Source organism: Anopheles maculipalpis, chromosome 2RL, assembly GCF_943734695.1.
Source record: "Anopheles maculipalpis chromosome 2RL, idAnoMacuDA_375_x, whole genome shotgun sequence".
Classification (NCBI taxonomy): Eukaryota; Metazoa; Arthropoda; class Insecta; order Diptera; family Culicidae; genus Anopheles; species Anopheles maculipalpis.
This window is the reverse complement of record NC_064871.1, coordinates 85403256-85427704: the sequence shown is the minus strand read 5'-3', so window position 1 is coordinate 85427704 and position 24449 is coordinate 85403256. Positions and strand designations below refer to the sequence as shown.

Here is a 24449-nt window from a genome sequence, read left to right as displayed (position 1 = left end):
CAAAAGAAAACTCGAAAAAAGGAACAATAATTCATTCAAACTGTCGCTCAAGTTTGTAGCACGACTTGCATAATGCATAATGAAGTTTTGTTGCAAATGCAACAAATGCATAATGAAGATAAAAAAAGACAAAACGAAACGGAAACACGAAACAACACAACAAGAACGCAACGAAAAAGATCGCAGACAATCGCTAACCTGTGGCGTAGAACGATTCGAATGATCGTTCGAGTGTGTATCGATAATGCGGCGCCATCGTCTGGTGCCAGCGTGGACGGCAGACATTTCGTACTGTTCACAATACTACGGCAAACATACATTAGAGAACCGTGCCCGACAGCCCATTGGAACATATCCCACACAAGCAAAATGGAAAGAGATATACAGAAAACAGAGTCATACAGTGAACGAGAAAGGGATGTAAAAAGAAAGAGGGGAAGAGCAAGAATAATTGCCACACCGGTAAAAGGACGTTAATGACAATAATAATAACAGCAAAAATTAATAAATTTGAAGCGAAATGGTGGAAGAGAGAGAAAGAACGAAATAAATATAGATACAAAATGGGTGTACAAGTGTACAGAAAAGTGTGATGAAGTGTTAGGAATGGAATGGAACCCGTACGAGAACATACATCTTAATCGTTTCATTGTACCATATAACAGGTAGGTAGATAAGTTGTAGTCCTGATGTACGAAATGTGTAGAGGTACGAAATATGAATAAAATTGTTTTTCGATTTTGGCCAACCTTAAAAACACTCATGTATGAATTTGACAGCTGTCAGTTGATTAGACGATGAGTTCTAGTGTTTTAAGTGGAGCAATTTCTGATCTGGCAGATTCATTATTGATTTTTAATGGCTAAGAACACTGTTCAAACCAAACAACGGCTTGGTAAGTCTTACTTGGACTCTGCACAATGATCTGCAAATATGAAGTTATTGTTTTGTGACTTTAAAAGAGGCCGTAACAGAAGCTTTGACGATATCTAAGGGTTTTGTGTATCATATGATTCGTGAACATTTAGTGGTTAGGACCAAGATTTATCTACCCATCCGTTATATACATGCAAAGAAAACTCTTTCACTTACTTGAGGCCTGCTGGAGGATTTCAACGCCGGTGGATCATTCCAGCCAGGTGGTGGCGTTGGATTCCGTTGCATATTTGCCATGGGTGGAGCAGCTTGCACCGGTGGTGGTGGATATCCCATTCCGGGCTGCTGCTGCTGTTGTTGCTGCGTGACATCCAGCGGAGAAATACCGGGCATGTACGGTGAGGCTTGCACAAGCGGTGCCGGTGTGAAGGGTTTAAAGTTGTTGGTCTGACCTGGTGGTGCGGGTGCACTCGACGGATTGTACAAGTTTGACATTGGCTGCTGAGGTGGTTGGTTAACGATCGGTGCATTTGGCTGCTGTGGCTGATAGGCCATTGGGTTGTAGAAGTTGGAACTCTGTTGACCATAGTTCGAGCCGGACTGGACCGATGGATCGAGAACGTACTTCGCTCGCCCCAGTGTGCTTCCGCCCGATTGTGAGCTAACGCTTGATGGGCGTGGTGGTTGGGAAAGATCCGTGTTGGGACCACCGACGGACGGTGGTGGCCCTACCGGAGGCTTGGTGGCTAAGGGTGGCGGAGCGACCGGATTTGCGACGGTTGGAGGCGGCACCACACCCATCGGTGGCTGTTGGAAGGGTGAGGTGGACCAGCTGGGTTGCTGCGATAAGGTGGAAGTGGTATTGAGCGTTGGAACCGGTGCCACCGGCATTGTTTGTCCGTAAGACTTCATCTTGGCCGCTTGTCCGATTGTGGGGAACATCGGATTGAATGGTGGCTGCTGCTGTTGCTGCTGGGAAGCGTACTGAGGTCTTCCCGTACCCATCGGGGTGTAAGTTTTGTGCCCTAACGCATAATAAAGACGCTCGCGCAATTCTTCCATCTCCGGATCGGTTGAATTGCCCAGATATGTCAGCGCAGATGGAAGCGAACCTTGGGCCGCTAACAGACTCGCATACTGTGATAGCAAATCAGCCAACTTGCCAACGGCCTGTGACGGACGACCTTGTTTTTCTAGCGCCTTTTGTAACAGCATCGACACCTCGACCAGTTCCTGAAGATCACGGTTGCTGTTATTATTCTTATCGAGCTCATCGTCTCCTCCAAGATCACCGCCGGTCGGTTGTGGTGCTGCACCACCCTTCGAAAGTTGCCACGCTTCGACCAATCGCTCCGTACTGCCAGCGCAAATGTAGCACAAAATGGCGTTCCGGGCAAGATCCGCATTGCTGGACGCTTCGTTCTGAAGTCGCTCGCCCAACCGTTCACAGAGCAGTGGCAGCTGGTGCTTGCAGTGGGTAATTGCCGCCACCAGGGCTTCCTTCCAAGAGTCGATCGTACACTGCGTTACGACACCGGTCCAATCGCACAGTACCAGTGCGGAGATGAGGTTCGAAAGATAGTTCTCGTTGTCGCGCAGATAGCGATATTGCACCTTGGCCAACAAATCCGAACCACCTAAAACACACAAAAAAGTAATTAGGGATTTTTTTGTTTCTTCTCAAGGAAAGGTTTCCCATTGCTCTTACTGTTCATGGCTAGGATTAACGCTTCGCTCGTTTTGCCGGCCTGCATGCACAGTTCGATCGCTGCTTCCAGATTTCCGGTCAGCAGCGCCTCACAAATCAATCCTTCCTTGTCCTGTCCGGTGCGGATTTTGTAAGGAATTTCACCACCGGTTCCATTTTGCTTTCCGGTGGACGTTTTCTCTGTTTCGGGCCTTTTGCTACCGGCGGCGATCGCATCGAACACTGCATTATTGTCGGTGATCTGTGTGAATGGTGGGAAGGTGAAAGAGAATGTTATTAGAATTTTGTACAAAGCCTACATATTCCAGAATTAAGTTTTAAGCCATATTTCATTATGCAATAATGAAAATCCCGTTATGTTTGACTTTAGTTCAATTATTTTGGGATTGTATTTAAATCGATTTCTAATAATTTCGATGAACAATTGAGTTAATTCAATAACTTCCCATCAAAATGACTCTGTTTTAAGCGAACTTATCCCCAAAATATTTTACTTGTAGCTTTAAAATAAAATTAAATTCTTAAATAATTACAACTAAAATAATCCAATATGTGTGTAAAACAGCTGAAGTGAAAGAAAATAAAAATTGCCTGTAAAAATACAACAACTTGTATTTTTACAAATGGTTGTCAAAGATTTCTTGAGTTTGTGCTATCGATGAAGCAGACATTTAAGAAATATTAAAAAAGAAAATGTGGAAAGAATTTTATAAAAAAAACAACATCTTGATCCATTTGAAGAACCAAAAAAAAAGCCCAATATAGACAAACAAACTTGCTTACGCACCTAATAAAGCGTAAGCCAAAACCAGAACCCATAACATACTGCTTCTCCAAACAAACTGACCCCGTTCTAAATGTGGCTCGACAAACGTAAACAAAAATTCAAACCGTAGGGCAAATGGCAAATGGGTTCGTATAGCTTACCGATAGATCAGTACTGTCGTCCGTACTTGTTTCCGTTTCGGTTGAATTATTCTAGCGATACACACATACATCACACACACATACACACGCAAATGCATACATACACACACACGCACATTAACGCATCGTGCCCGAGGGAAGATCGAGAGCGCAAGCAAGTGGCAGTCGGCAGTGAAAGAAAATGAACAGTCGTAGTGATTTGCGTTAATTTGCTCGTGAAACAAGCGGATTTTTTTTTAATTTCACAAAAACAAATCAAAGCAATGCTAAAACATCGTATTTACATGCGGACTGAAGGTGGCTAATCCGCAAAAGAACGGGTAAAAAACATAATGCTAAGGAACTCCCAGGAGATTAAACGAACTTCAACGCAAAACTAAATAGCGCTTATAAGGAGGAAACATAAGGTTAACGAAAAACCAAAGAACAGAAAGCTTGCACAGTTTTGTAAACTTACCCGACTTAAGCCAGCCATCTGATCGCTAAGTCCATCCACGGCATTCGTATCTTCGTTCTTGGGTCCATCGACGACGTACTTCTTGAACTTGTTTGCCGTATCATCCGCTTGATATCCTACAGAATAAGAAAAAGCGTTCAACATTAGAACTTAATAGTGGTTTCAAGCACGCAGTTTGACATCCTACCGAGCAGATTGAGCATTTCGGCATGAGGATCATTTTCAAAGTTGGCTTTGAGGAAGTACCACATCAGCCGCGAATACTGATCGGTCGTTTGGTCCGCCTTCTGGCGACAGTATTCGATGAAGTTACCCTCGTTCAGTACCCGTTCGAGTTGATTCGAACGTTCCATCAGTTCCGGATCGGTAACGACTTGGTTCACCGTCACCGTGCGACTGTTTCCGTTAAAGGTAACTAGCTTGCCGCCGAACTGCACACACCGACAATAAGAATTTAAATTTAAATGTTTAAATAAAGATTCCTAAGAACTGCCTGATCGAAAAACTTACCCCAAAGCATGCTCCCGCGGGTCGTCGCATCCAGCGCGGTGGACGCTTCAAATCATTACTGACAGCCCCATGCGTTTGCAACGGAACCGATTGCGACGGTTCGTGCCCAATGTTTTCCATCCCGGGGAAAGAATCCGCAATCTTGTTGCTCGTCTGCACCTGCTGATGCACCCCACCATGGATCGAGTAGATCGTTACATTCCCATCAAAACTCGACCCAGCTATAAGGGCCGGATTCCTCGGACACCAGGCAACGTCAAAGTTCCACTGGTTCGTTGTGGCCAGCTCCGAAAGCACTTCCCCATTCGGATCCTCCGTATTCTGATTCCAGCAAATGATCCGATTGTCCTTCCCACACGACGCCACCAGATCGTGGTCCTTCGAACACCAGGTCAACCCCAGCACGCCCCGGCGATGGATCTGGAATGTTTTGGCCGGTGCGGTAGCGTACCGCAAATCCCACAGCTGTACCGTCGGCGATTGATCCTCCTCACTGGCAAGCCATAGCTGCGTTGCCACATCCGGATGCCACTGGGCAACCCGCCACCGTATCCGGGACTGCGTGTCACTCAGCTTAATAATCGGTTCGTTCTTGCGCAAATCCCAAATCACACATCGGGATGGAAAGACCGAAGCAAGTATGTGCTGCACCTGCCGATTCCAGGCCAACCCTTGTACGTCCTCGTGTGGCGTTACCTTCGCACCCGGGCTCATCGGTACGGCCGTGTTGTTGAGATCCCAGATGAAAATCTCCGACTCGGACGCACCACTCGCTACCAGATTGTGTTGAAACGGGTTGTAATCGAGACTTCGGACCGCACCCTGATGCTTTTCCTGCTGAGCGACCAACGCATTCTGTCCAGCCAATAGTTGGGCCACATTGTACACCTGAAGTACGCCGCTCTCGCAACCTCCAGTAATTAGCCCACTTGGTCCGATGCCCGGATCACCTGCTGTCGCTGCTGTGCCGGCCAACGGTGACCAGAGCAGCTTGTGAAAACGGTGTGTACTCGGTTGGCTGCCCTTCAGCTCGAGGTCGTAGCTCGGATCGGCCAGATTGATCGAGTACAGCTCGAGAGAAGCGGTCGTGCTGAAGGAAGCATCCAGCTGCTGGGCGGCCGTACCAGCGGCCAGCATGATCGGGACCTGCTGAGCCGGCGACCAGGCCACATTCACCATCTTCTGCAACTCCTTCACCTTCATCGTGTATATTTTCTAATGGACTCCTGCAAGTATGGGGGGGGAGGGAGAGAGAGAGAGAGAGAGAGAGAGAGAGAGAATTTTAATTAATAAAACAGACATTAGACCGACTGAGCAGGTTGGAGCAGGGTAACTGGAACACCGGAAGTTCAATGAACTCTGCTGCGGATGTTCTTATCTTTGGAGTTAGAATTAGGGCATAAGTTTCGGGTTTATATATGCAAATTAAAAAGGAATCCCCACACTTAGAACCAGTAATATGAGCCCCACAATGCACAATGCAGCAGTTTTTTTTGTGTTGTGACGGAATTGATGAGTTGGCCGAATACCAAACGATAACATTACGATACGTTCCAACAAAACAATAAACTTAAAACACGGCAAAATACACCGTCATGGCAACAAACTTTTACTGTCACTTATCCCTTGAACTTACCTGCACACAATAAAATGCACAATACACAAATTCACCAACGAATTACGACCCTTTTCGGCCGATTTGTAATCCCACCCACAGAACGGACACAGATTTTCTAAAAAGATTCTTTGCGGCAAAATAATACACGTCACCCGCGCATCGTGGTTTCCGGGGTGAAGATAATTGTGATGACATTTTGTTCGATAAATGTTGGTAAAATAAACTATAAATGATTGAAATAAATCCTTGAGGTGTATACAAAATAATTTAAAACTAGTTTTATACCTAAATAATTGGTTTGAAAGGCTCCAAATGTTGGGCTGGTTAGATGTAACCTAATTTTAAATTGGGGAAAAATGAAGTTTTGCCTCTTATGGGAGCAATATATCGAAAGTAAAAATTTATTCTGAAAAAAAAAGTATTTAATTATCATTTTATATTACAATTAAACTTGCCTTTAGACGAACAATCACGGTTTTTTAATAAAATTCACAAAACATGTGTTTTTATTTACAAAGGCGCTTCCCGCTGTGCGCTAACAGAACACAATTTGACAGTTCGAGTAAACGCTTCAGCACAATGGAAACGCTTCAGAAAGCGCATAGAAACTTAACGACACTTCACGTGTAAACATTACGTCTAATAAAAGTCCGACGAAAAGTGCATCCAGTTTGTTTACAAATATTGTGCATACATGTGAAAAAAGTCCCTTCTGCATTGCATTTCAAAGAACTGCATCGTGGCTTGATTGCTTTTGAGTAAAGAGTTTGTTTTTTGATCATTAAGAAAGGTATAAACATCAAACCAGATTGCGTGAAGAATATGTTGATGTGGCTAATGACTTTTTCTTTTCTATTTTCAGACAAGGCTTGCAATATGGGTAAGGCAATCTACAAAGGAATAAATACAACGTTTAGAAGGAATAAGCACTATTCAAGCGAAAATACTAATTTTGATAAAGAATGAATCTCGTCGAGGAATCATTTTTAATCTTTTTTCTTTGCCAATGCCACCCAATTCGTTTACATTCTGCTTGCTCTGCCAGCCGACTGTTATAGTGTTCTTCTTTACGCATCGCTAGAATCAAAATTTTACGTCACGAGTATATATACCAAAGAAATTGCGAAGAAAATCGTGTCATTTGAAAGGAGAGCAGGTTAGCACTCCCCTTGACAAGGATGGAACACACTCTGAGATCAGTGGGCACCTGATAGAAACTGATCTCGACCATTTTTTTGCCCCCCACTTTACTGTTTTTTTAGATTTGCAGCAGTTCTTAACCTGTGAGATCTTACAGACTAAGGTTGTGTTAATTTTTTTATGAACTATTAGAAAAAAAAACCATGTAATTTCTAGCAGTAAACTTACACTGAATCGAAAGCATTGCTGTCATTGGTAGAACACCAAACCATGTTTAACTTGCAACCTTCACACGTGGGTCCTGTGGCGCAATGGATAACGCGTCTGACTACGGATCAGAAGATTCCAGGTTCGACTCCTGGCAGGATCGCTCGAAATTCTTTTTTTGTTGTTTGCTCCGTTCTAGCAAATCCAGTAACGAATGTTTTTTGAGCTCATACTACTAACTACTTTCTAACTTACTAACGCTGCCTACGTTCGGCGAAAGAACGTTTCAGAAATAGATACAGCTCAAACCAAATTTGGTAAATCTATTTCATTATTTTACCATAAATCTAAACACAACATAACAACTAAACCACGACTGCACACATCCATCAGTCCCCGGAGCTTACATCAAAGTATAGAACGGTTTCAATGTCGTTTAACTATGCTGAGCTGCCGATTCTCGCCAATTTCGCTTGATCATTTCAATGATCTGTGCGTACAGTGAAGATTTCGAAAAGTAGTAGCACGTGCACACAATAATAAATGCCCACGCCACATACAGCCAATAGTCCGTTCGATATTCTACCTTGTTCGAGAGCGGACCCTTGAAATCGTCCGATATGTAGTGCAGTACCGTAGTGCTGCTCTTTTGGTTCACCAGTCGCGGTTCAATGCCGGTGTGCCGTGTCACAAACTTGGCCAGTGACGTTAACGTCATCTCCGTACCGTTGTACTTCACCAGCGGACGGCCCTGGTGGAACAGCATGATCGTCGGCAGTCCCACGATACCGAACTCACCGTTCAGGTAATGGAAATTGTACGCGTCGATCGCGGTCACCAGCAAATCGGGAAAGTGTCTTGCCAGTGCATTATAGTGCATTGCTACCATCGCACTGTGGATGCAAGTTTTCGTGTAGAACAACATCAGGAAACAGTTGCCCGCCTCGTTCCGTTTGGTTGAATTGCCATAGTGTGGCAAACCGTGCACCATGTCCTTGATCGAGGTGATGACGAAGATCGTGCCATTCCCTTCCACTGGATTGCATTTGACGCGCAGTGGCGATTTGCGGCTACCGTCCGGATTCGCCCCATCCTCCTGCTGGTGGTCATTCATTAACGGGCAGAACACTTTGTCCCAATACGTGATGTAATCGTACCACGAGCTAATGTACCATATGTGTTGTACCGGGGCCGTTGCGGTCGGCTCGGTACTTTCCACTTTTTCGTCCACCTTTTCCACACTGCCCCCACCGAATGGACTCGATGCGAAGAATTCACCATTCCACAGTTGCATGTAGAAGTCTAAGCTCTTGAATCGAAAAGCGGTCGCATTGCTCACCAGTGGAAGAAAAACTACGGAAATCCGGTTGATAGTGGATGAAATTGACTGAATCACAGGAAATGTATTTCCGCAAGGTCAAGTCATCTACTTACCGAAAATGAAGAGAATTTTGTGATTTAAAAGCACCATTTTTAGCTTTCGTTTCGTACGATTCTGCTATGTTGCTACGTTCGCCAAGGAGAGGCTTTGTTTACGTTTGGTGTGATGTTTTGTGAGAGCAATTTGACAGCTGCCGTCACATGGTTGGTGCTTTGATATTAACCCTCAAAGCGACTAGTAGCCAACAGTTTCTTTACAAATATTACATTATTACATCATGTAACGAATGAGTAATGTAAATTTATTACGACGATGAAGAAAATCCGTTTATCGGATGAATTGTCTCCAATATATTTAATGTGATTAATTTGCATCACACGTTTTATTTGAGCAATATCCCGACAGGAAATCAGAATCAGTTTCAAAAGTCCACGAGTCGGGTCACAAGAGATTTCAAAATCAAATTGTTTCAACTATTCCTAAAATTGAAGTTTCATTCTATCTCCGTTGTCAACTACCCAGTGGCGGATTAAGATCCTTGGCGGTCCCAAGAAAACTACTAGTTGAGGCTACTACCATATCGAATTGGCATTGGCTGATCGGGAGGGTGTCTAGAGGTTGGCAGAGCATGCCGAGACGATAGCGCATCGTGACCCTCTTAATGCCTGAAGCTCCCATGACCTAAAAGCTACTCGCAGTGACAGACAATAGATTAAGACCAATTTTATACCCGATTTTTTAAAACGCTGCTTTCGGTACTTCTACTAAGTATAACTTTACCAAAATTTGGTAGAATGTTCGTCAGCATCTGAACTGTCTAAAGCATTTTTGTTTCGCTTTTTTCCCTATTGAAGCATGGGGCCCAAAGCAATACCAACTGCACAACATGTATCCCATAATTGTACGATCAAACCCATCATCGTCATAAGGATATTTACACAGTCACCAACATATCAAGCGCTATCATACTAAGCATCGCAACCTGTGTGTTGCCGCACTAATGCCTCGATACTGATCACCGTCTTCAAAGCATCAACGTCATTACCCCATTCCAATTTGAGCCTTTATGGGCTGGTTCGTCCGGTGCAATCATCCTCATGGCATGGCATCTAATTCACTGCACATAGGTGAGATCTCCTTGCAGCACTGCTCCTCATCATTCTCATCTATAGGTCATACTGCTGGCGAATAAGATATCTAGAATGATTTCAAGGAAGGCAGCCCGGTGGTAGAGGCAACAGCGGCTTCACAGTCAGGATCAAGAGCTCAAATCCTATCCGGACTATTTCATCGTAGCGAGGACTAGATTGTTCAAACATGTCTAGCTAGATTAGATATATTAGATGGATGAAATATCCTCGGAGGTATTTTAGCCAAAAAAATAGGATTTCAAGAAAGTCAAAGCTTTTATGGATCTACAGGACTTATAACAAAATGCATCGCTTTCAAATCAAGGTTATTATATGCAGTTATTGCAGAAAACCTACAAAAGCGCAGTTTCCGCGATAATCGAGGGACTACTTGCACCATCGATCGTTCTACTGCCCGTCCAGGGAACAAGTGCTACTGCTGAGTAGCATAGTGCACCAGTGAAGTGAATTTAATTTACGAATCGAATCAGTTCTAATGGATTTTTATCGCCATCGAGTCTTCTTGACTCTTATCATTTTTCTAACGAAAATTCCATGGACAAGTATTGAAAACGTTTTAACAACTATTGGTACCTATTATCCTTTGTTTTAAATAGTTTGAAGGTAAAAATAGGACAACCTTTCCTTTCAAATTATTTACCAATGCAGAAGTATATTGAGGGCTCTCAACATTCAACCACTGTGTTACGCTGCGCTAGGAGGATTCAATGCAATCTGGCAAAGAAAAATGCAGACGACCGTATATCCCGGCACGTAAGTAACGACGGGTTTTCCCATTTCGTCCCCTCTGGCCGAAAAATAGACCGCCGCGGCATCAGCATCTAAATGCGGGGTTTGGCATTTACACGATAAGAACATGCATCGTCAACATCAACCCACACACACACACGCACCCTAAGTTTGGCCGTTTCGCCCCCTCGCACTCTTATTAAGCGCCAACGCATTGTAAGATAGGCCGGCAGCCCGCTTATCGCACCCTTCCTTTCTCCCTTGCGCCACACTCTTCCACCCCCGTGCCGTTTACAATCCCATGTACCATCATCACGCGCACGCGGTCGTTGGCAGGTCGTTGACGTCAGGCGTTCCCTTGTGCGTTCCACGGACGCGAGAGGGTTTGGCTCGCGAGATGGAAGCTGCTGCTACGGGGCATCAAAAGACGAGATGGTACACGCGAGGGTGGAAGACTTCTGAATGAATTTGTGATCCAACGCACACACAGATGCGACACCCGCACTCAGCAGTGTATCGGTTTATTTTTGGGCAATAACACACAAGGATTCGGCACTACAGACAGAGACAAAAAGGTCCGTGACAGAGAGAGAGAGAGACAAGGTTATGCCTTGTAAAATGCCTTGATCTGGTGCGCGCATAAGCGCGCGCGCGACACGGAAAAGAGCGTTCGGTGGCAGCAGGCAGTACGACGATGTCGTCATCACGCGAGATCCTTTTTTGACGTGAAAACCATCGAGGGGTTGTGAGCCATCTGTGTGCGTGTATGGTGTGCGCGGGCGTTTGTATTTACGTTTTGTTTTCCGAAACAAATCCAATAAGGCACAAAAGGGACGGAAAGCCTAGCCGGTCGTGTGAGCAGCTCTGTTACATTCGCTACGCAGTATCGAACTACGTCGTGCGAGTCCTCGTACGGAGAAGGGGTCGCACGCAGTACGACTTCCACGCTCGGCAGAACAGTGGCGTACGCAGTGGGCGATGGCAGAGCAGTGTTTACAAAACATGCTGTACGCAGGATCCGCTCCGCAAGACTAAAGCACGCGAGGCGGCGGCGGTGAGTGTTATTTTGGGGGCCGAAAAGCCGAACCCGAATCTGGTGAAAACGCGCAGAACCAACCGTTCCAATAGTTGCAAGGCGTAGTAGGTGTCGTCGAAGCAGGCGGGTTGAGTTGTTGATAACACCGCGCGTGAAACATTACCAACCACGGACTGCGTGGATGACGAATAGGCTGTACAGTGCAACAACAAAAAAAAAACCCTCGGTGAGTGTGAGTGGACATCCAGAAGACACGCGGTATTCACAAAATCTAGGACACATCAAACCATCTGTTAGTTTGATGGAAGTCATTTTTCTCCCACTGGAGCGCCTTGAAAAATTGCATTCTTATTGACTCATCGATGGGGGGGGGACCCTATTATCTTACTGCAAAACTGCAATCTGCTCCCCTGCGTAGAGATACCCTCCGAAAGCTCCACCAAAAAAAAAAGGTGCAATTTCATTCGCTCGTAAATCGATAAGAAATTGGAGCTCGGTTTTTTCTCGTTGGTTTGCTCCTTCCAATTTACTGACGGATTTAATTGGTACTGTTCCCTGTTTCGCTCCCGACGCACTCCCACCAGTCGAGAGTGGTTCCTGCGGGATGTGTGTGGGATCGAAATCGAAATTCCCAACCGAAAGAAAAAGTGTGTGTGAGTGTGTGTGTGTGTGTTTGTGAAGAAGTGGCCTGGAAGGATAACTGAGGGAACAGCAGTGGTCGTGTGCGGCACAGGCGCAACACGAGCAGACGCGAGGCGGTGTGGTGTGTGTTTTCTTGGGTGATCCCGTTGTTCGGGTTCCCTAGCTGGGGGTGACTCGCTTCCTGGATGCGTGCGTGGCGACCAGTAGTGATGTCTCACACCAGCCAACAACAAGTCTCTACTAGGTGTAGGTGCTGTGCTTTTGCTCTGTCCACATAGTGGGGGTGGGGGAGTGAGTTTCCACAGGATAAAGTGTTAACTGGATTCTAGCAGGATCAAGTGTAGAGTCATAGACACCCCAGAAGCGTAGTAAACGTCAGAAATTCAACATCCCCAAAAAAAAAAAAAATCGTAATTCATAATCGTAGTAACCATACAAACCTATTACTACGCATTCATCAGTTGCCAGTGTGCAAGAAAAGAGTAAAACGAAGTAAAAAAAAGACCCTGTTGGGAAAATACTACGCCGTATACACACACCCGTGCGAGGTAAGATGAATTTCGCGGAAAACATTCAACCCGAGAGAGGGAAAAATACTTCCACGGAAAACTAGAAGAACTTCTCAATGGCCGTACACGACACGCATATTATGGCCGTGGAAAGGGATTTTGTTTTGAATTTTCGCTTCCACCTTCGTCGCCACTGGGGTTGGGTGCGTGGAAAATGGTGCAAAGCGCGGCCTACAATAGCTTCCCCCGGACACGGTGGTAAAAGTGAAAGTGAAATTCGCCCTTTCGGACGCACACCCTAACCACCCCTCGCCTCCCCGTCCCACTCCTTCATCCGATCTTATATTACGCGTTATCCTTCATCAGTGTGGGCGACAGGGCGACTCCATTCCACACCACCATTTTGTGTTTGAATTTTCGGAGCCCGCAAACGTATCGGCCATCTCTCGCTCACACTTTCGCTTGATTGTATTCCCTTCGTGTTGCCAATGGAGATCACTCAGTAAAATCGAGTGAGCGAGAGCGAGAGAGAAGCAACAAAAAATGCGAACCTCACCCGTGTTTGGTGCACGTCCACCATCTTCTTCCGGTGCCAGGCTCGAGTATGCGTGAAGCCCCAGTTGCCTCCAGTTCTATCGTTTTCGTTTTCCGTCCACCGATGGGGAAAATGAATTCACGTGGCTTTCACGCACACAACAGCACCAACGCCTACTACTAACTGGCAAGAGGAAAATTTGGTGGTGCACCGGCGCACCGCAGCGTTTGGGCGAGTCATACCGCACCGCTATACACTACCAACACTCACACACAAAGGGCGAGCCAACAAAAAAAAAAAACACGACATCGAAATACTACAAACCGGAACCATGCACGCATACATAGGCGATGAGAATTGACGAGGATGGCTAAACAAAATATTCACCACCGTTTTCTTCCCTAAATCTACTTGTCTTTCTCTCTCTCTTTTTGCGTTTTGTGCGCCTACGCGCGTTTGATACAATCGTTTGGCCTAAATTTCCTAAATTCTCCCTTCCCGAAAACCCAACTCACACACGCCATGTCTTTTGGATGGGTGCGCGCGTGAAGAAACAATTGAACGCGAGGGAAAGAGGGGACCCATTTTCCGCCAGGACAGGCAAGTCCGCACACACGCACACAAAAATCAACAACACATACACTGGTAGAAATAACTTCATGTGAAGATTAATGTTTTGTGATTAACTGTTCGCTTTTCTTGAAAGCAAAATTAGTTTTAAAACACACAGCAACAAGATTGTTTTCTTGAAGATTGGTTTTTATATAAATTTCTCAAAGACAAGATGCTTGGGAAAATCAGATGATTTTTTTTTAAGCATTCGTCTTCTATATTATTGATTAAATCCAACAAATATGGCCCAATTTGATACAGAAATCCTCTTCCTTGGATTGCATACTTTCAGGTGTTGTGAGGCACGGGACTAAAGGCGATGTTAACGATCTCACGAAATTAGGCTGAACTAGCTGTGAGATCGAGTGTCGTTGTATTAAACAAAATAGAAATGTATGAGTCATTAATTTTAATAAACGCTTTTAGACGGATCTATGAAAAAATCGGAAATCGGAAAAAAAAAATTGTCATAAATAATAGCTTATTTCGAAGAAAATTGGGAACATTTCCCAAAAGTTTTTACACAAAAAGTAGATAAGAAATGTGATTTAGCATTGAACAAAATATTTGCTGCATTGTTGGGTTTTGTTGGGAATAATTAGGCTCATACGAACTCGGTTTGAACAAGGATCACTGAGTACAATATTCTTCTGTCTGGCTTTACGGCCTTCAATGCATGCCGAACATCGATTGATTCCATAAACTTGCTCATATCACGTAGTTGAATAGCCCAGTCGTCACTACGTCCGGATGCGATTTAAACTCCGGTCCTGTCGTGTGAAGACCGGCGCCGCTATGTCCTCCACACGCCGGGCTGGCACAATTACAAAGTAGTTTTAGATGATAAAAGCACAGAACAATTATAAAACATTTTTTCATCTCGTGTTTTGAGTGAATATTGCTACAGTTGTGTCATAAAAATGGCCATCACTGTACAAAAATCACATCAAAATTGTGAATGAACCAACGCCTTCCCTTTTTCCGAGTATTCCATTTCTACGAAACCTTCCATCAAACGATTGAAATGCTATTTTTGCATCACAAGAAGGACGTCAAAGCTACATGTACAAATGAACATTATATTTAGGACACAGTACACTGCAGAAAAATAATAATAAATGTTTTTTTTTTTTCTATGCTTTTTCTTCCTCCTCTCAAATCTCATCCAATCAAACAGCTACTAAGTCTCGCTTGATGCGATGAATTTTTCACCCTTCGGGACACACTTTCCCGGTACGATACCGGGAATCCATCAGTTTGCCAGCTCGGGCCTGGTAACGAGCGTACCGACGACTTCGCACGACTCCACCAATCGATACCATTCCATCAATTCGAACGTCAACATGGCCCACTTCAACCAAAGCCATGCCCCAATTCTTGGCAAGTTCCATCGGGATAGCCAAGAGTCCGGTGGCAATGCGGGTGGTGGAGCGGGCTCCAACAAGTACAACGGTCATTCGGCAGGTTCGGCGAATAGTGCCATCCCAACGACCACGACCAGTGGTGGAGCGGGTGCGGGACAGTACTCAAACCCTTATAGCCAACATTCGCACGTGGCCGAACACAAACAGCGCAACATGTACCATCAGTCGTCCGTGGGCAACAGTACAACCGGCGGCAGTAACGGCCAAAGTGCACAAGAGCTTAGTCAAGACATCAGTGCACTGTTGCAGCAAGCGGACAGTAAGCGTGTCCTGCAAAATCCTAGCTGGCAATCGTTAACACCGGGCGCATCCGTTGCCGACTATCTGTCCCATCTACCGGGCAGTGCACTACCTCTTTCGCTGCACCACTTCCTGAAGTACTCGGCGGAAAACATCAAGAAGGAAGCGCAGAATCCACTCACCAGTCTCGATATGTCACAGGCACAATCACAGGCACACAGTACCGGTGCTGGTGGCCATGGAAGCAATAATGGGGCCGGGATGGTTCTGCCCGCGTCTCAGACCATTGCCAGCATTCTTGGACATCCGGGACAACAGTCTCAGCAGCAACATGGACAACAGCAAACTGCGGGTCTTGGTGGACATCAAGCGGGTGGAGGTGTGCAAGCTGCTGCTGCTACCTCTTCTACTGGAGGTGCCGCTAATGCTGCTGCTGGAGCGGGAGCTGATGCGACCACGGATAAAAAGAAGCGAAAGAAAAAGAAGAAACCTCCGAAGGAACGTAAACCCCGTCCAAAGCCTGGCGAGATTCAGGTACGGACGGCTCTGGATGGCAGTCTTCTCTTCCTGTGCCCTGAGTGTCAGATGGCGTACCCAGAGAGGGAACTGCTCGAGCAGCATCTGATTGGACACAATCTGGAGCGTCGATTCATCTGCGACATTTGTAACGCAGCACTGAAGCGTAAGGACCACCTGACGCGCCACAAGCAAAGTCACAACCCGGAACGTCCGTTCGCTTGTACGATCTGTTTGAAGGCATTCAAGCGCAAGGAACAGCTAACACTCCATTTTGTCATCCATTCCGGGGAGAAGCGGCACGTGTGTCAGGAGTGTGGGAAAGGTAAGTTATTGGAGTTTTCCAAAGTTTTCCAAAACTATAGCATTTATGGATCAATTTATCGTCTTGTAGGCTTCTACCGAAAAGATCACCTCAGAAAGCATACCCGCTCGCACATCGCCCGACGGCTGAAGGCGGAACTTAGCCAACAGCAGGGTGGCAATGGTGCGGATGCGGGTGCCTCACCAAGTACCTCCCGAGCAGGACAAAACCAAGCACAAATTAGTACTGCCACCCAACAGCAGCAACAATCGGCACAACAGCAATCCCCCATGCAACAACCTCAGCAGCTGACCGGCTCGAACCAACAGCTGCCACCGCCGCAGTATCACTCCCTCACGCAAGCACCCGGCCAGTCACAGATGATGTCGTAAGAGAGGTCATCGGAAGTAGACCGCGCCGAGTCCCTCTAGCTTTAGTAATTATTGTCCAAAATAACCCACGCACGGCTCTTCTGACAAGCAACAGCGCATCAAAAAACGAACAGAAACAATATATCCTACGAGCATACTGGAACTCCGGGTTCCGACTCGAAAGGATGCAGGATCCACTCTCAGTTTGTGATGTTGAGTATAGTGAACTTGTGGCATTTTGTATGTGTATATGTGTCAGCATTGTGAAGAACCCGGATAGCTTAAGAATGATACAAAATACTTCATAAAAGCAAAATTCCACCCATTCAAACACACAACACGGCGCCCTCCCTGTCGGGAAACCCGTTCCGATATGATTAACCGGGGGCTAAGTATAGGTATATATGCATTAAAAGAAAACAAACAAAAAACGACACCGCCGTGTACAAAGCTAGCTGTTAAAACAAAATGAAAAAGGGATGTACTTATTGAACTTTCGCTTTAAGTTAACATTCTTCTTCAACACACAGACAAAAGGAGAAAACCCTCGCTCAGGTGAAAACACACACACACAGAGATTGTAGTAGAAATAGTAGTGGTAAGGAAACTATTTTTAATAAAACACGGGAAACCGGCACTGATAGCACAGATAGAAAAACAAGGATAAAGATGGTTCTGTTGATGAATTCTTTCGAGCGAACAATGGTGGTGCGAAAAACGGTAGATTTAATTACACCCTAGTACTAGTTATCATTAGTGCACAGCTAGTCTGATTACTCTAGTCCCATTTTAGGCGTATCTTTGGCGGGCAGAAAACACACAAACCAATACCTTAACTTAATTCACTACCCAAACGAAAATGAAAGCGAAAAAAATAAACACAAATCCTAGACGTAATTGCAGGGACAACGTGCAACAACAGGGGACGAAAGGCGAACGATGTTCGAGGGAGCCTTTACTACCGGCGGCTGATTAGTTGAAATTTGATGCGTTCGAACTGAATTTTAGACAAACGAAAATGTGTTGTGTATCGCGCGCTCGGTCCTAGATTTAACTAAATCAATATTCTATTTAATGATAATAATAAAATAAAACCAAAAACAAAAACGAACAAACAAATCGAAAACAATTACATACGTAGAGTATGTGTTATTCAAATGCGTCTTTGCAGTAAGTACCTATTTGGTCATTTTGATGCGTTTCATTTACTAACTCACTTAATTCAAGTACTAAGCGGCTGGTATGAAAAAATATTTTTTTAAAAACCAAGTTGGATGTGCAACGAAGTTTTTGTTTTTTTTTAATAAAAACTTTTGTTTGATTCCATTGATCGTTGGTTATTCACGAGGAATCCAAATTTGATGCTTTTCTATAATTTTCCCAGCAATTTGTTTTCATTTGCAACGGCGTTGACGGCATTTATTTGCAAACAACATCCTTATACGTTTTTCAACTATAGATAGGTTTAAATTACCCTTTTGTTTGATATACAGAAAAATATCACACAAATCTCTGGTTCACAAATCACAAATAAAATGATTTTTGACACGTAATTTCAAAATTATGATTCCAGACTAATAATCTTTTTCGCGAAGAATGATAACTTAAATTCATCTTAACTTAAATTCTTAAATTAAATTCAATTCTCTGAGATATGCGAGATGAGACTTCTAAAAAAATTGTAGACGGACTAAACTGTGTAACTCCTGAAAACGATTCGATGAAGTTGTAACAGTTCAAACATGTTTTTTGTGAAATATTTATGTAAATATATGATAAAAAGGGCATACGGTAATTAGCCGTAATATTGGAATAAAATAAAAATTAAACATCGTAAAAAGGTTAGTATGCTGTCTATTATAAAACAAAAAATGGTTGTCAATATTATGTTGTTTTAGTATAAATAAGGCACACCGATCAACCAAATTCCGCCCCAAGAAAGATTAGTGACAATCAGAGTTAGTCGGCCTCGATATTTCCGCCCGATTCTGCATAAAGGCCGCGAGCCACGGAAAATTTCGAACTATCGAAATCGATGTATAACTGTCATAAAATCTCAAAATTAAAATTTCAGCGGTTAATCATAAATAAATAAATAAATAAAATTTCAGCTTTTTCTCCGCCGCCTCTGCCATAGAAATCTTGTATATTAAGCGATCTCAAAACAAGAACGGTCTGAAATTTTAATTTTGAATGCTTCAATGCTTTTAACACAATAGCTATTACTTGGAAAAGAAAAAAGTCTAAGCGCCATGGCAGCAATACTACAAGGCTATAGTTTTTTTGGATGTAACGTCTATAGCGGAACGGCTGTTACTTACTTGCGTACGTAATATTTAGAAAGTTTTTAACTATGAGCTGCTTAATCCGGGCTATTCTGACAAGAAATTGCGGTTAAGGAACTTCCTCTGAGAATTGACTAAATTGTTTACAAAACATTTCTCAAAAAAAAAACGAACGACTAATACATATTAGAGGTATCCAACATAAAAGGATAAACATAATCTCTTCTTCACCAAAAGACGTCACTTACATGTACACCACACCGTAATTACTCAAGCCGACTTACCTCGCGCCCTGTACCCGATGAAATCGTTGCGTCTTTCATACCGTTTCGTAATGTTCGTAAACAGTATCCGGCAGCTTTCGTCCAACGTGCGCAGCAGATAGGCAGGTGCATGCGAATCATAAATGCCCATCAGGCTGAAGCAAATGTTGTACACATTACTGGCGATTCGGTTGTGCTCGGTAGTCGCACGCTTGCACTGCACGATCGTGTCCAGTATTTTTCCCAACACGTACGGTGCTAGCGTGTGCAGCTGTTTCTCTAGCTTTTTGCACGCAATATTAACGATCCTGCGAGCGAGAGAAAAATGGAAAATATATATATACCTATTTTTTTATAACTATTTTAAAAAAAACATATTCAAAAGGTGGAAACACTTACCTTTGCAACGGAAGCAACAAATCGGATATGGTAAGGATTTCGAAACTGTTCAAAGCTTTTCCCATCCCCACATCACCTTTGTAGCAGATCAACGCACCCAGTAAACCTTCGTACACGTGCATATAGCTCGGAAGGCGCGTCAAAACGTAATTGGCACGAGCTTTCAGCAGCTGATACATTACATCGCCCATTAAACGATGCAATCGGAAGAAGGCAGCTTCTTCGCCCTGCTGTACCGAAGCGTGCTTGCGAATGTTGATTGCACTCAGAAACTGTAGCACATAATCGAGCAAAGCCGGAAAAAGGGCCAACTTCCGGTGTGCGATGATGGTCGCAAAACATTCCAATATTGTCTCGACCAAATGCTGATCGCGCTGATGCTGATTCAACACACACAGTCCCATCACATCGCGTGCTACAACGGCCGCAAACGAGCGTACAAACACTTTGCACGTTTCCTTCGAGACCGTGTTCGTTAGGCCTTTTTTCGAGAGTATGTTAAATACGGCCATGGTGATTTTTAGCGGTCCAGCAGTATCCTTACTGTGCTTCGTTACATCGATCCGGTTTAGTAGGTTTAACTTTTCCATGTACTGTTCCTCCGAAAGATGGCCAACGAGCGAGGTTATGATCGTTTCGATGCGTCGCATTTGTTCATCGGATTGGCTGGCGGATGGATTTTGCTCGTCCAGTGCCATACCGCCGTGCTCGTGATCGTCCTTTTGGGTGATCTTTTCCTGCATTAGCGTGATGAACGTTTCCCAACACTTTTCCTCGATTGCGCTGGTTAGGGAAACGTCCAGCTTGAGGTAGTCCTTGTGGATGAGACATCTTGTTAGCAGCATATCGGAGTTGTAGCTAAACACCTTCAGCTGTAATAAATAATGTAACGATAAATTAATTCGCTGTTTTTTTTTTTTTTTTTACTTAAGCCATTTGATGGCCGGTGTGACCAGAAAGTGATCGTTCAATCAAGAAGAAGAACATTAAATTGCAAATTACCGCCTGCTTTACGAAGCTAAGGAAATGTTCCCGAAGATCCTCACTCAGTTCCTCTTGACCTTCCGCTTTGTGCCGGATGCTAGTTAAACATCCTTTCAGAGCATGATTGAACCCAACCGTGTCGTGTTTACGCAGTTTCTTTACATCCTTTTGCAGCAGATAACCATCCACGGCGGTTACCAATTCGCCCAGGAAAGCTTTACGTTCGTCGGGGGATATTGTTGCTTTACGATTGCGTGATTTATTCTGGAATCGAAAACAGGGATTGAATTCAAAAATATTCTTTTTTAAAAATCTTTCTTTAACCACTTACCCTCTGCTCAAGGTTGTATATCAAAAGCAACAGCTCAAAATGAGCATCATTATCGTACGAAAAGTTCGCTAAAATTGATTTCAATTCATCAAACTTTTCCTCTGTTAGATGTTCGATCAATTGCTGAAACAAGCTGATCACGACGGGCGATAAACCAAACAATTTGAACAACGTTTCAACGGCGATAAATCTGGTCATGTTTGTTGCTGTACCGAGCAGGATAAATTCTGGAATTAAAGGGTGAAAAATGTAAGGTTATTTTTTTAAATTACTTTTAAGAAATTAGCTTACTAATTAGTTGATTTTTGAAGCGTTCCGCAATCTTTTCCGAATGCCAAGCATTCAACTTTGCAAGCAGCAACAAATGAATGGCAACCAGTATCGATTTTTTCCCCTGTTCGTATAAATCGATGCGTATCTCATCCATCACATCCAACAGATGCTCCAAACCGTTCGCAGTTGTTGCTTTCAAAACGATTTTATCTTTTTCCTGATTATTGGCGCATTGTTCAAGTAGCTGTCTCAGCTTCGGGACAATATGTTCTTCATCCGGTTCAAGCAGCTTTTCAAAATTTAAATCACGCAGCATAGAAACTTCTTCCGACCGCATCAACAGGTTAGCAATTCGTTTGTAAGCTTCCACCAGAAACACTTCCAGCAGCTCGCTATTGGAGGCGGTTTCCAGCAGAATGTATTTCATTTCCTCCAGCGGACAATAGGCACGGTCAAGCAGCCAATCGGCGACGATTCTTTGCTGCTGCTTTTCCAACAGTCCCATAAACCAAACGTTTGTCGAACGATCGAGCAGCAGCGGACGCACATGTTTGCCCGTTTTATCGCTTAGGATTTTTGAAATTATTCGCTGACGTTCTTCCACGTGATTGGAGTGAGTGTCCTCGGTTTGCTCTTGAAAGTAAAACAGTCGAAGTTTTTGTAGCAGCACACGATTCAGTAGTGGAAGATGGTTTGCTGGAACGCGATCTTCCACCAAACGCCACTCGGAAGCGTTTAGGTAAGCATGCAGCTTCTTATAATTATTCTCCTCGATCGAATCCGGTCGATAGTAAAGCACCATCAGACGATAATTCCCGTAGTAATAAACTACGTTCAAAAATGCACCGTAAAGGCTGGTGAATTCTTCATTCCCATCCGAAACTAGCTTCCGTCCAATGTTGCCCAACAGCTGATCGAACTCTTCAACGTTGGCGACAAGCCGTGACCAGAACAGGTTGGAATGTTCAATCAGCGTATTTCCAGCAAAGAAGTAACACATCCAACAGAGTGACAATTCCACCTGCAGCATGATACTTTCCGTCTGTTCCGGTAGTTCCATCAGATCGGTCAGCATCACCATAAACATTTTCCAGTACGAAAGACTACGCTTGGTTAGGAGCTGCTTTGTGTACTCCTTCATCGCTTCACCTAACCGACCATCAGCATCGGGCCAGGCGAAGGTTAATTCGGGCCAAAAATTATGCACCTCCGACCGATGCTGCCGAGTTTCGCTGGAAGTATCACGAGACGTGGCGCAAAAAAGGATGTCCAAAAAACCATTCTTATTCGTCGATAATTGCCCGGCAACGTATTGTTCCGATTCATGCGCAAGTTTCGCTTTCTTCGGCGTTTCACAACTACGATCCACACCGGACTTCCGCTTCTGAAATGTTTTTACCGTCCGCAGTTCGCGTATCGTTTCATCCAGCTCATTTTCGTCCAGATAATCGGCCAGCTTCATAAACAGCTCGTCGCAAAGATTTTCACTTTTGTTAAGCTTCATAAACATGTTCACCGTCGATATGAGCATCGTCTGGAAGGATTTTAGCGTTTCCGGATCTTTCTTCATAAACATCACCTGCAGCACAATGTCCACGATACTATGCTCGAGTATGAGCGGATTATACTCATTAATTGCACCGATCAGCTCAAGCAAATCGCGCAGAAACGGTTCGTATGCTGAGCAAACCTCCAGCTGATGCTTCAATTTACTGGTCAATATTTCGATGAAGTTAAAGTCCACCATCAGCTGCTGATCGACGATGATGTAGTAACGCTTCAGCAGCGTAAACACGTGCCTCGTTAGGGCAAACATTTTATGAGCATCGTGCACGATCGAATCACGCTCCACAAATACATTCTGCAGATAGTGTTTCAGGAAGAACAAAATTTCCAACTTTAAATCCCGGTACGCACGCAGGAAACCTTCCATCAGTAGTGCAATTACGTGCAGTGGATAATGTGCCGCATCGAAATGGCCCATAAACACGTGCGACCTGCTGTTACCCTCGACCGTGCGATTGTACGTGGTGACACGTTGATGCGTGAAGTACACCTGTTCGAAAAAGTCCAACAATTCCTTGCGACGCTCGATGCCATGCTTTTCCAGCTGCAGCACCATTTCAGATAGAGGTGTTACGAACTTGTCGAATGCATCATACCACTTTTCGTTGCCGGAAGCCGATTTGAGATACATTCTAATGTCACTCAGTATCCGATCAGCAATCTTTTCTTCCTCTTCCTTCGATCTAGGCTCAATCAGACAATTTGTGTAGTACTTCAGGGTGACGCCGAGCATGGCAGCGTAAGCGTGCACATCGAATTTGTAAAAATTTTTGTACTTCACATCGACCGCAGCAATTACAACGCTTTCCAGCAGTTGTTCCCTTCGGTCGGCTCGATGGCACAGTGTTTGAAGCGTTTGTTCTAAGCCATTCACCATCGACGCGGGAAGAGCATTGGAGGGGCATGGCAGCAGCAGGAACGTGTTGACGATTTGCCAACGTTCGTTAAACTCGGTCTCATCGAGGAAGTTTAGCTCGTTAAAGTACGACACCACATTGTCGAGGAAATACTGAAATATCACTTCATACTTCGACATGTAGTAAAAGCTGGGCGACTTCCATAGCTTTATTCCATACGCGATGCTGTCGGCGAAACTGCTGCGTTCACTGCTGGTCAACTGTTCGAGGATTTCTACGGAAAAGAGGAAAATATTCATCTTAATTCCATACGTCCCGGTGCCGAAAGCGGGCCACAACATTATTTACCCCTTTTTATATCCATTTTTAAGGATTAAAACAACAAAATACGAAAAACCGCGCTCACACCCGGCAAACCACGTGCGAATGGTGTTTTTTCTCTCTTTTGCTTTTGTTGCGTGGTTCGCTTTGTTTTGATGTCAAACGACAAACGGTGTTTGACATACGTTTCGTTAAGCTGAAGGGTGAATAGAACGATTCGTTAAAATTCAAGTTTTTTGAGACAGTTCGTTACAGTAACCGACAAAATGGATGCACA

General features: G+C 44.3%; 4 protein-coding genes and 2 non-coding genes across 6 annotated transcripts in view; 3 read left to right on the top strand and 3 right to left on the bottom strand.

The window, feature by feature from the left end:
- LOC126567795 (protein transport protein Sec31A) overlaps nucleotides 1-5687 on the bottom strand; it is a 64814-nt gene extending 59127 nt beyond the window's left edge. Inside the window, exons 1-5 of the mRNA XM_050224096.1 lie at nucleotides 4479-5687; nucleotides 4156-4399; nucleotides 3969-4084; nucleotides 2585-2825; nucleotides 1093-2513 (exon numbers count right to left, since the gene is read on the bottom strand). Of these exons, the coding sequence (XP_050080053.1) occupies nucleotides 1093-2513; nucleotides 2585-2825; nucleotides 3969-4084; nucleotides 4156-4399; nucleotides 4479-5681 (3225 nt within the window). The 5' untranslated portion in view covers nucleotides 5682-5687. The remainder of the gene's footprint in view (nucleotides 1-1092; nucleotides 2514-2584; nucleotides 2826-3968; nucleotides 4085-4155; nucleotides 4400-4478) is intronic.
- Nucleotides 5688-7230: 1543 nt separating this feature from the next.
- On the top strand, nucleotides 7231-7355 carry LOC126560139 (U6atac minor spliceosomal RNA). Its single transcript, XR_007607058.1, has one exon. It is a non-coding gene; the product is annotated as a U6atac minor spliceosomal RNA (small nuclear RNA).
- Nucleotides 7356-7533: 178 nt separating this feature from the next.
- On the top strand, nucleotides 7534-7606 carry Trnar-acg (transfer RNA arginine (anticodon ACG)). The gene has a single exon. It is a non-coding gene; the product is annotated as a tRNA-Arg (tRNA).
- A 273-nt stretch (nucleotides 7607-7879) lies between these two features.
- On the bottom strand, nucleotides 7880-8914 carry LOC126568377 (thioredoxin domain-containing protein 15). Its single transcript, XM_050224845.1, has 2 exons — nucleotides 8878-8914; nucleotides 7880-8796 (listed from the first exon to the last, which is right to left on the bottom strand). The coding sequence occupies exons 1-2, from the start codon at nucleotides 8912-8914 to the stop codon at nucleotides 7880-7882; spliced, it is 954 nt and encodes a 317-aa protein (XP_050080802.1).
- Nucleotides 8915-15207: 6293 nt separating this feature from the next.
- LOC126568111 (zinc finger protein GLI4) lies at nucleotides 15208-16914 on the top strand. The gene is made up of 2 exons (XM_050224528.1): nucleotides 15208-16543; nucleotides 16613-16914. The coding sequence occupies exons 1-2, from the start codon at nucleotides 15238-15240 to the stop codon at nucleotides 16912-16914; spliced, it is 1608 nt and encodes a 535-aa protein (XP_050080485.1). The 5' UTR covers nucleotides 15208-15237.
- A 2534-nt stretch (nucleotides 16915-19448) lies between these two features.
- Nucleotides 19449-24215, bottom strand: LOC126567777 (uncharacterized). Its single transcript, XM_050224064.1, has 6 exons — nucleotides 24200-24215; nucleotides 21447-24125; nucleotides 21156-21382; nucleotides 20843-21088; nucleotides 19841-20712; nucleotides 19449-19749 (listed from the first exon to the last, which is right to left on the bottom strand). Exons 1-6 carry the CDS (start codon nucleotides 24213-24215, stop codon nucleotides 19449-19451), a joined length of 4341 nt encoding a protein of 1446 aa, XP_050080021.1.
- Nucleotides 24216-24449: the final 234 nt, after the last annotated feature.

Coding starts and splice junctions, on each gene's coding strand:
- LOC126568377 (XM_050224845.1), bottom strand. CDS start 8,914: ATGGTGCTTTTAAATCACAAAATTCTCTTCATTTTCG. Junction 8,797..8,877: donor CAAAATTCTCTTCATTTTCG/GTAAGTAGATGA, acceptor GGATTTCCGTAG/TTTTTCTTCCACTGGTGAGC.
- LOC126568111 (XM_050224528.1), top strand. CDS start 15,238: ATGAATTTTTCACCCTTCGGGACACACTTTCCCGGTACGATACCGGGA. Junction 16,544..16,612: donor GTGTCAGGAGTGTGGGAAAG/GTAAGTTATTGG, acceptor ATCGTCTTGTAG/GCTTCTACCGAAAAGATCAC.
- LOC126567777 (XM_050224064.1), bottom strand. Junction 21,089..21,155: donor TATACAACCTTGAGCAGAGG/GTAAGTGGTTAA, acceptor TTTCGATTCCAG/AATAAATCACGCAATCGTAA. Junction 20,713..20,842: donor TTAGCTTCGTAAAGCAGGCG/GTAATTTGCAAT, acceptor TATTTATTACAG/CTGAAGGTGTTTAGCTACAA.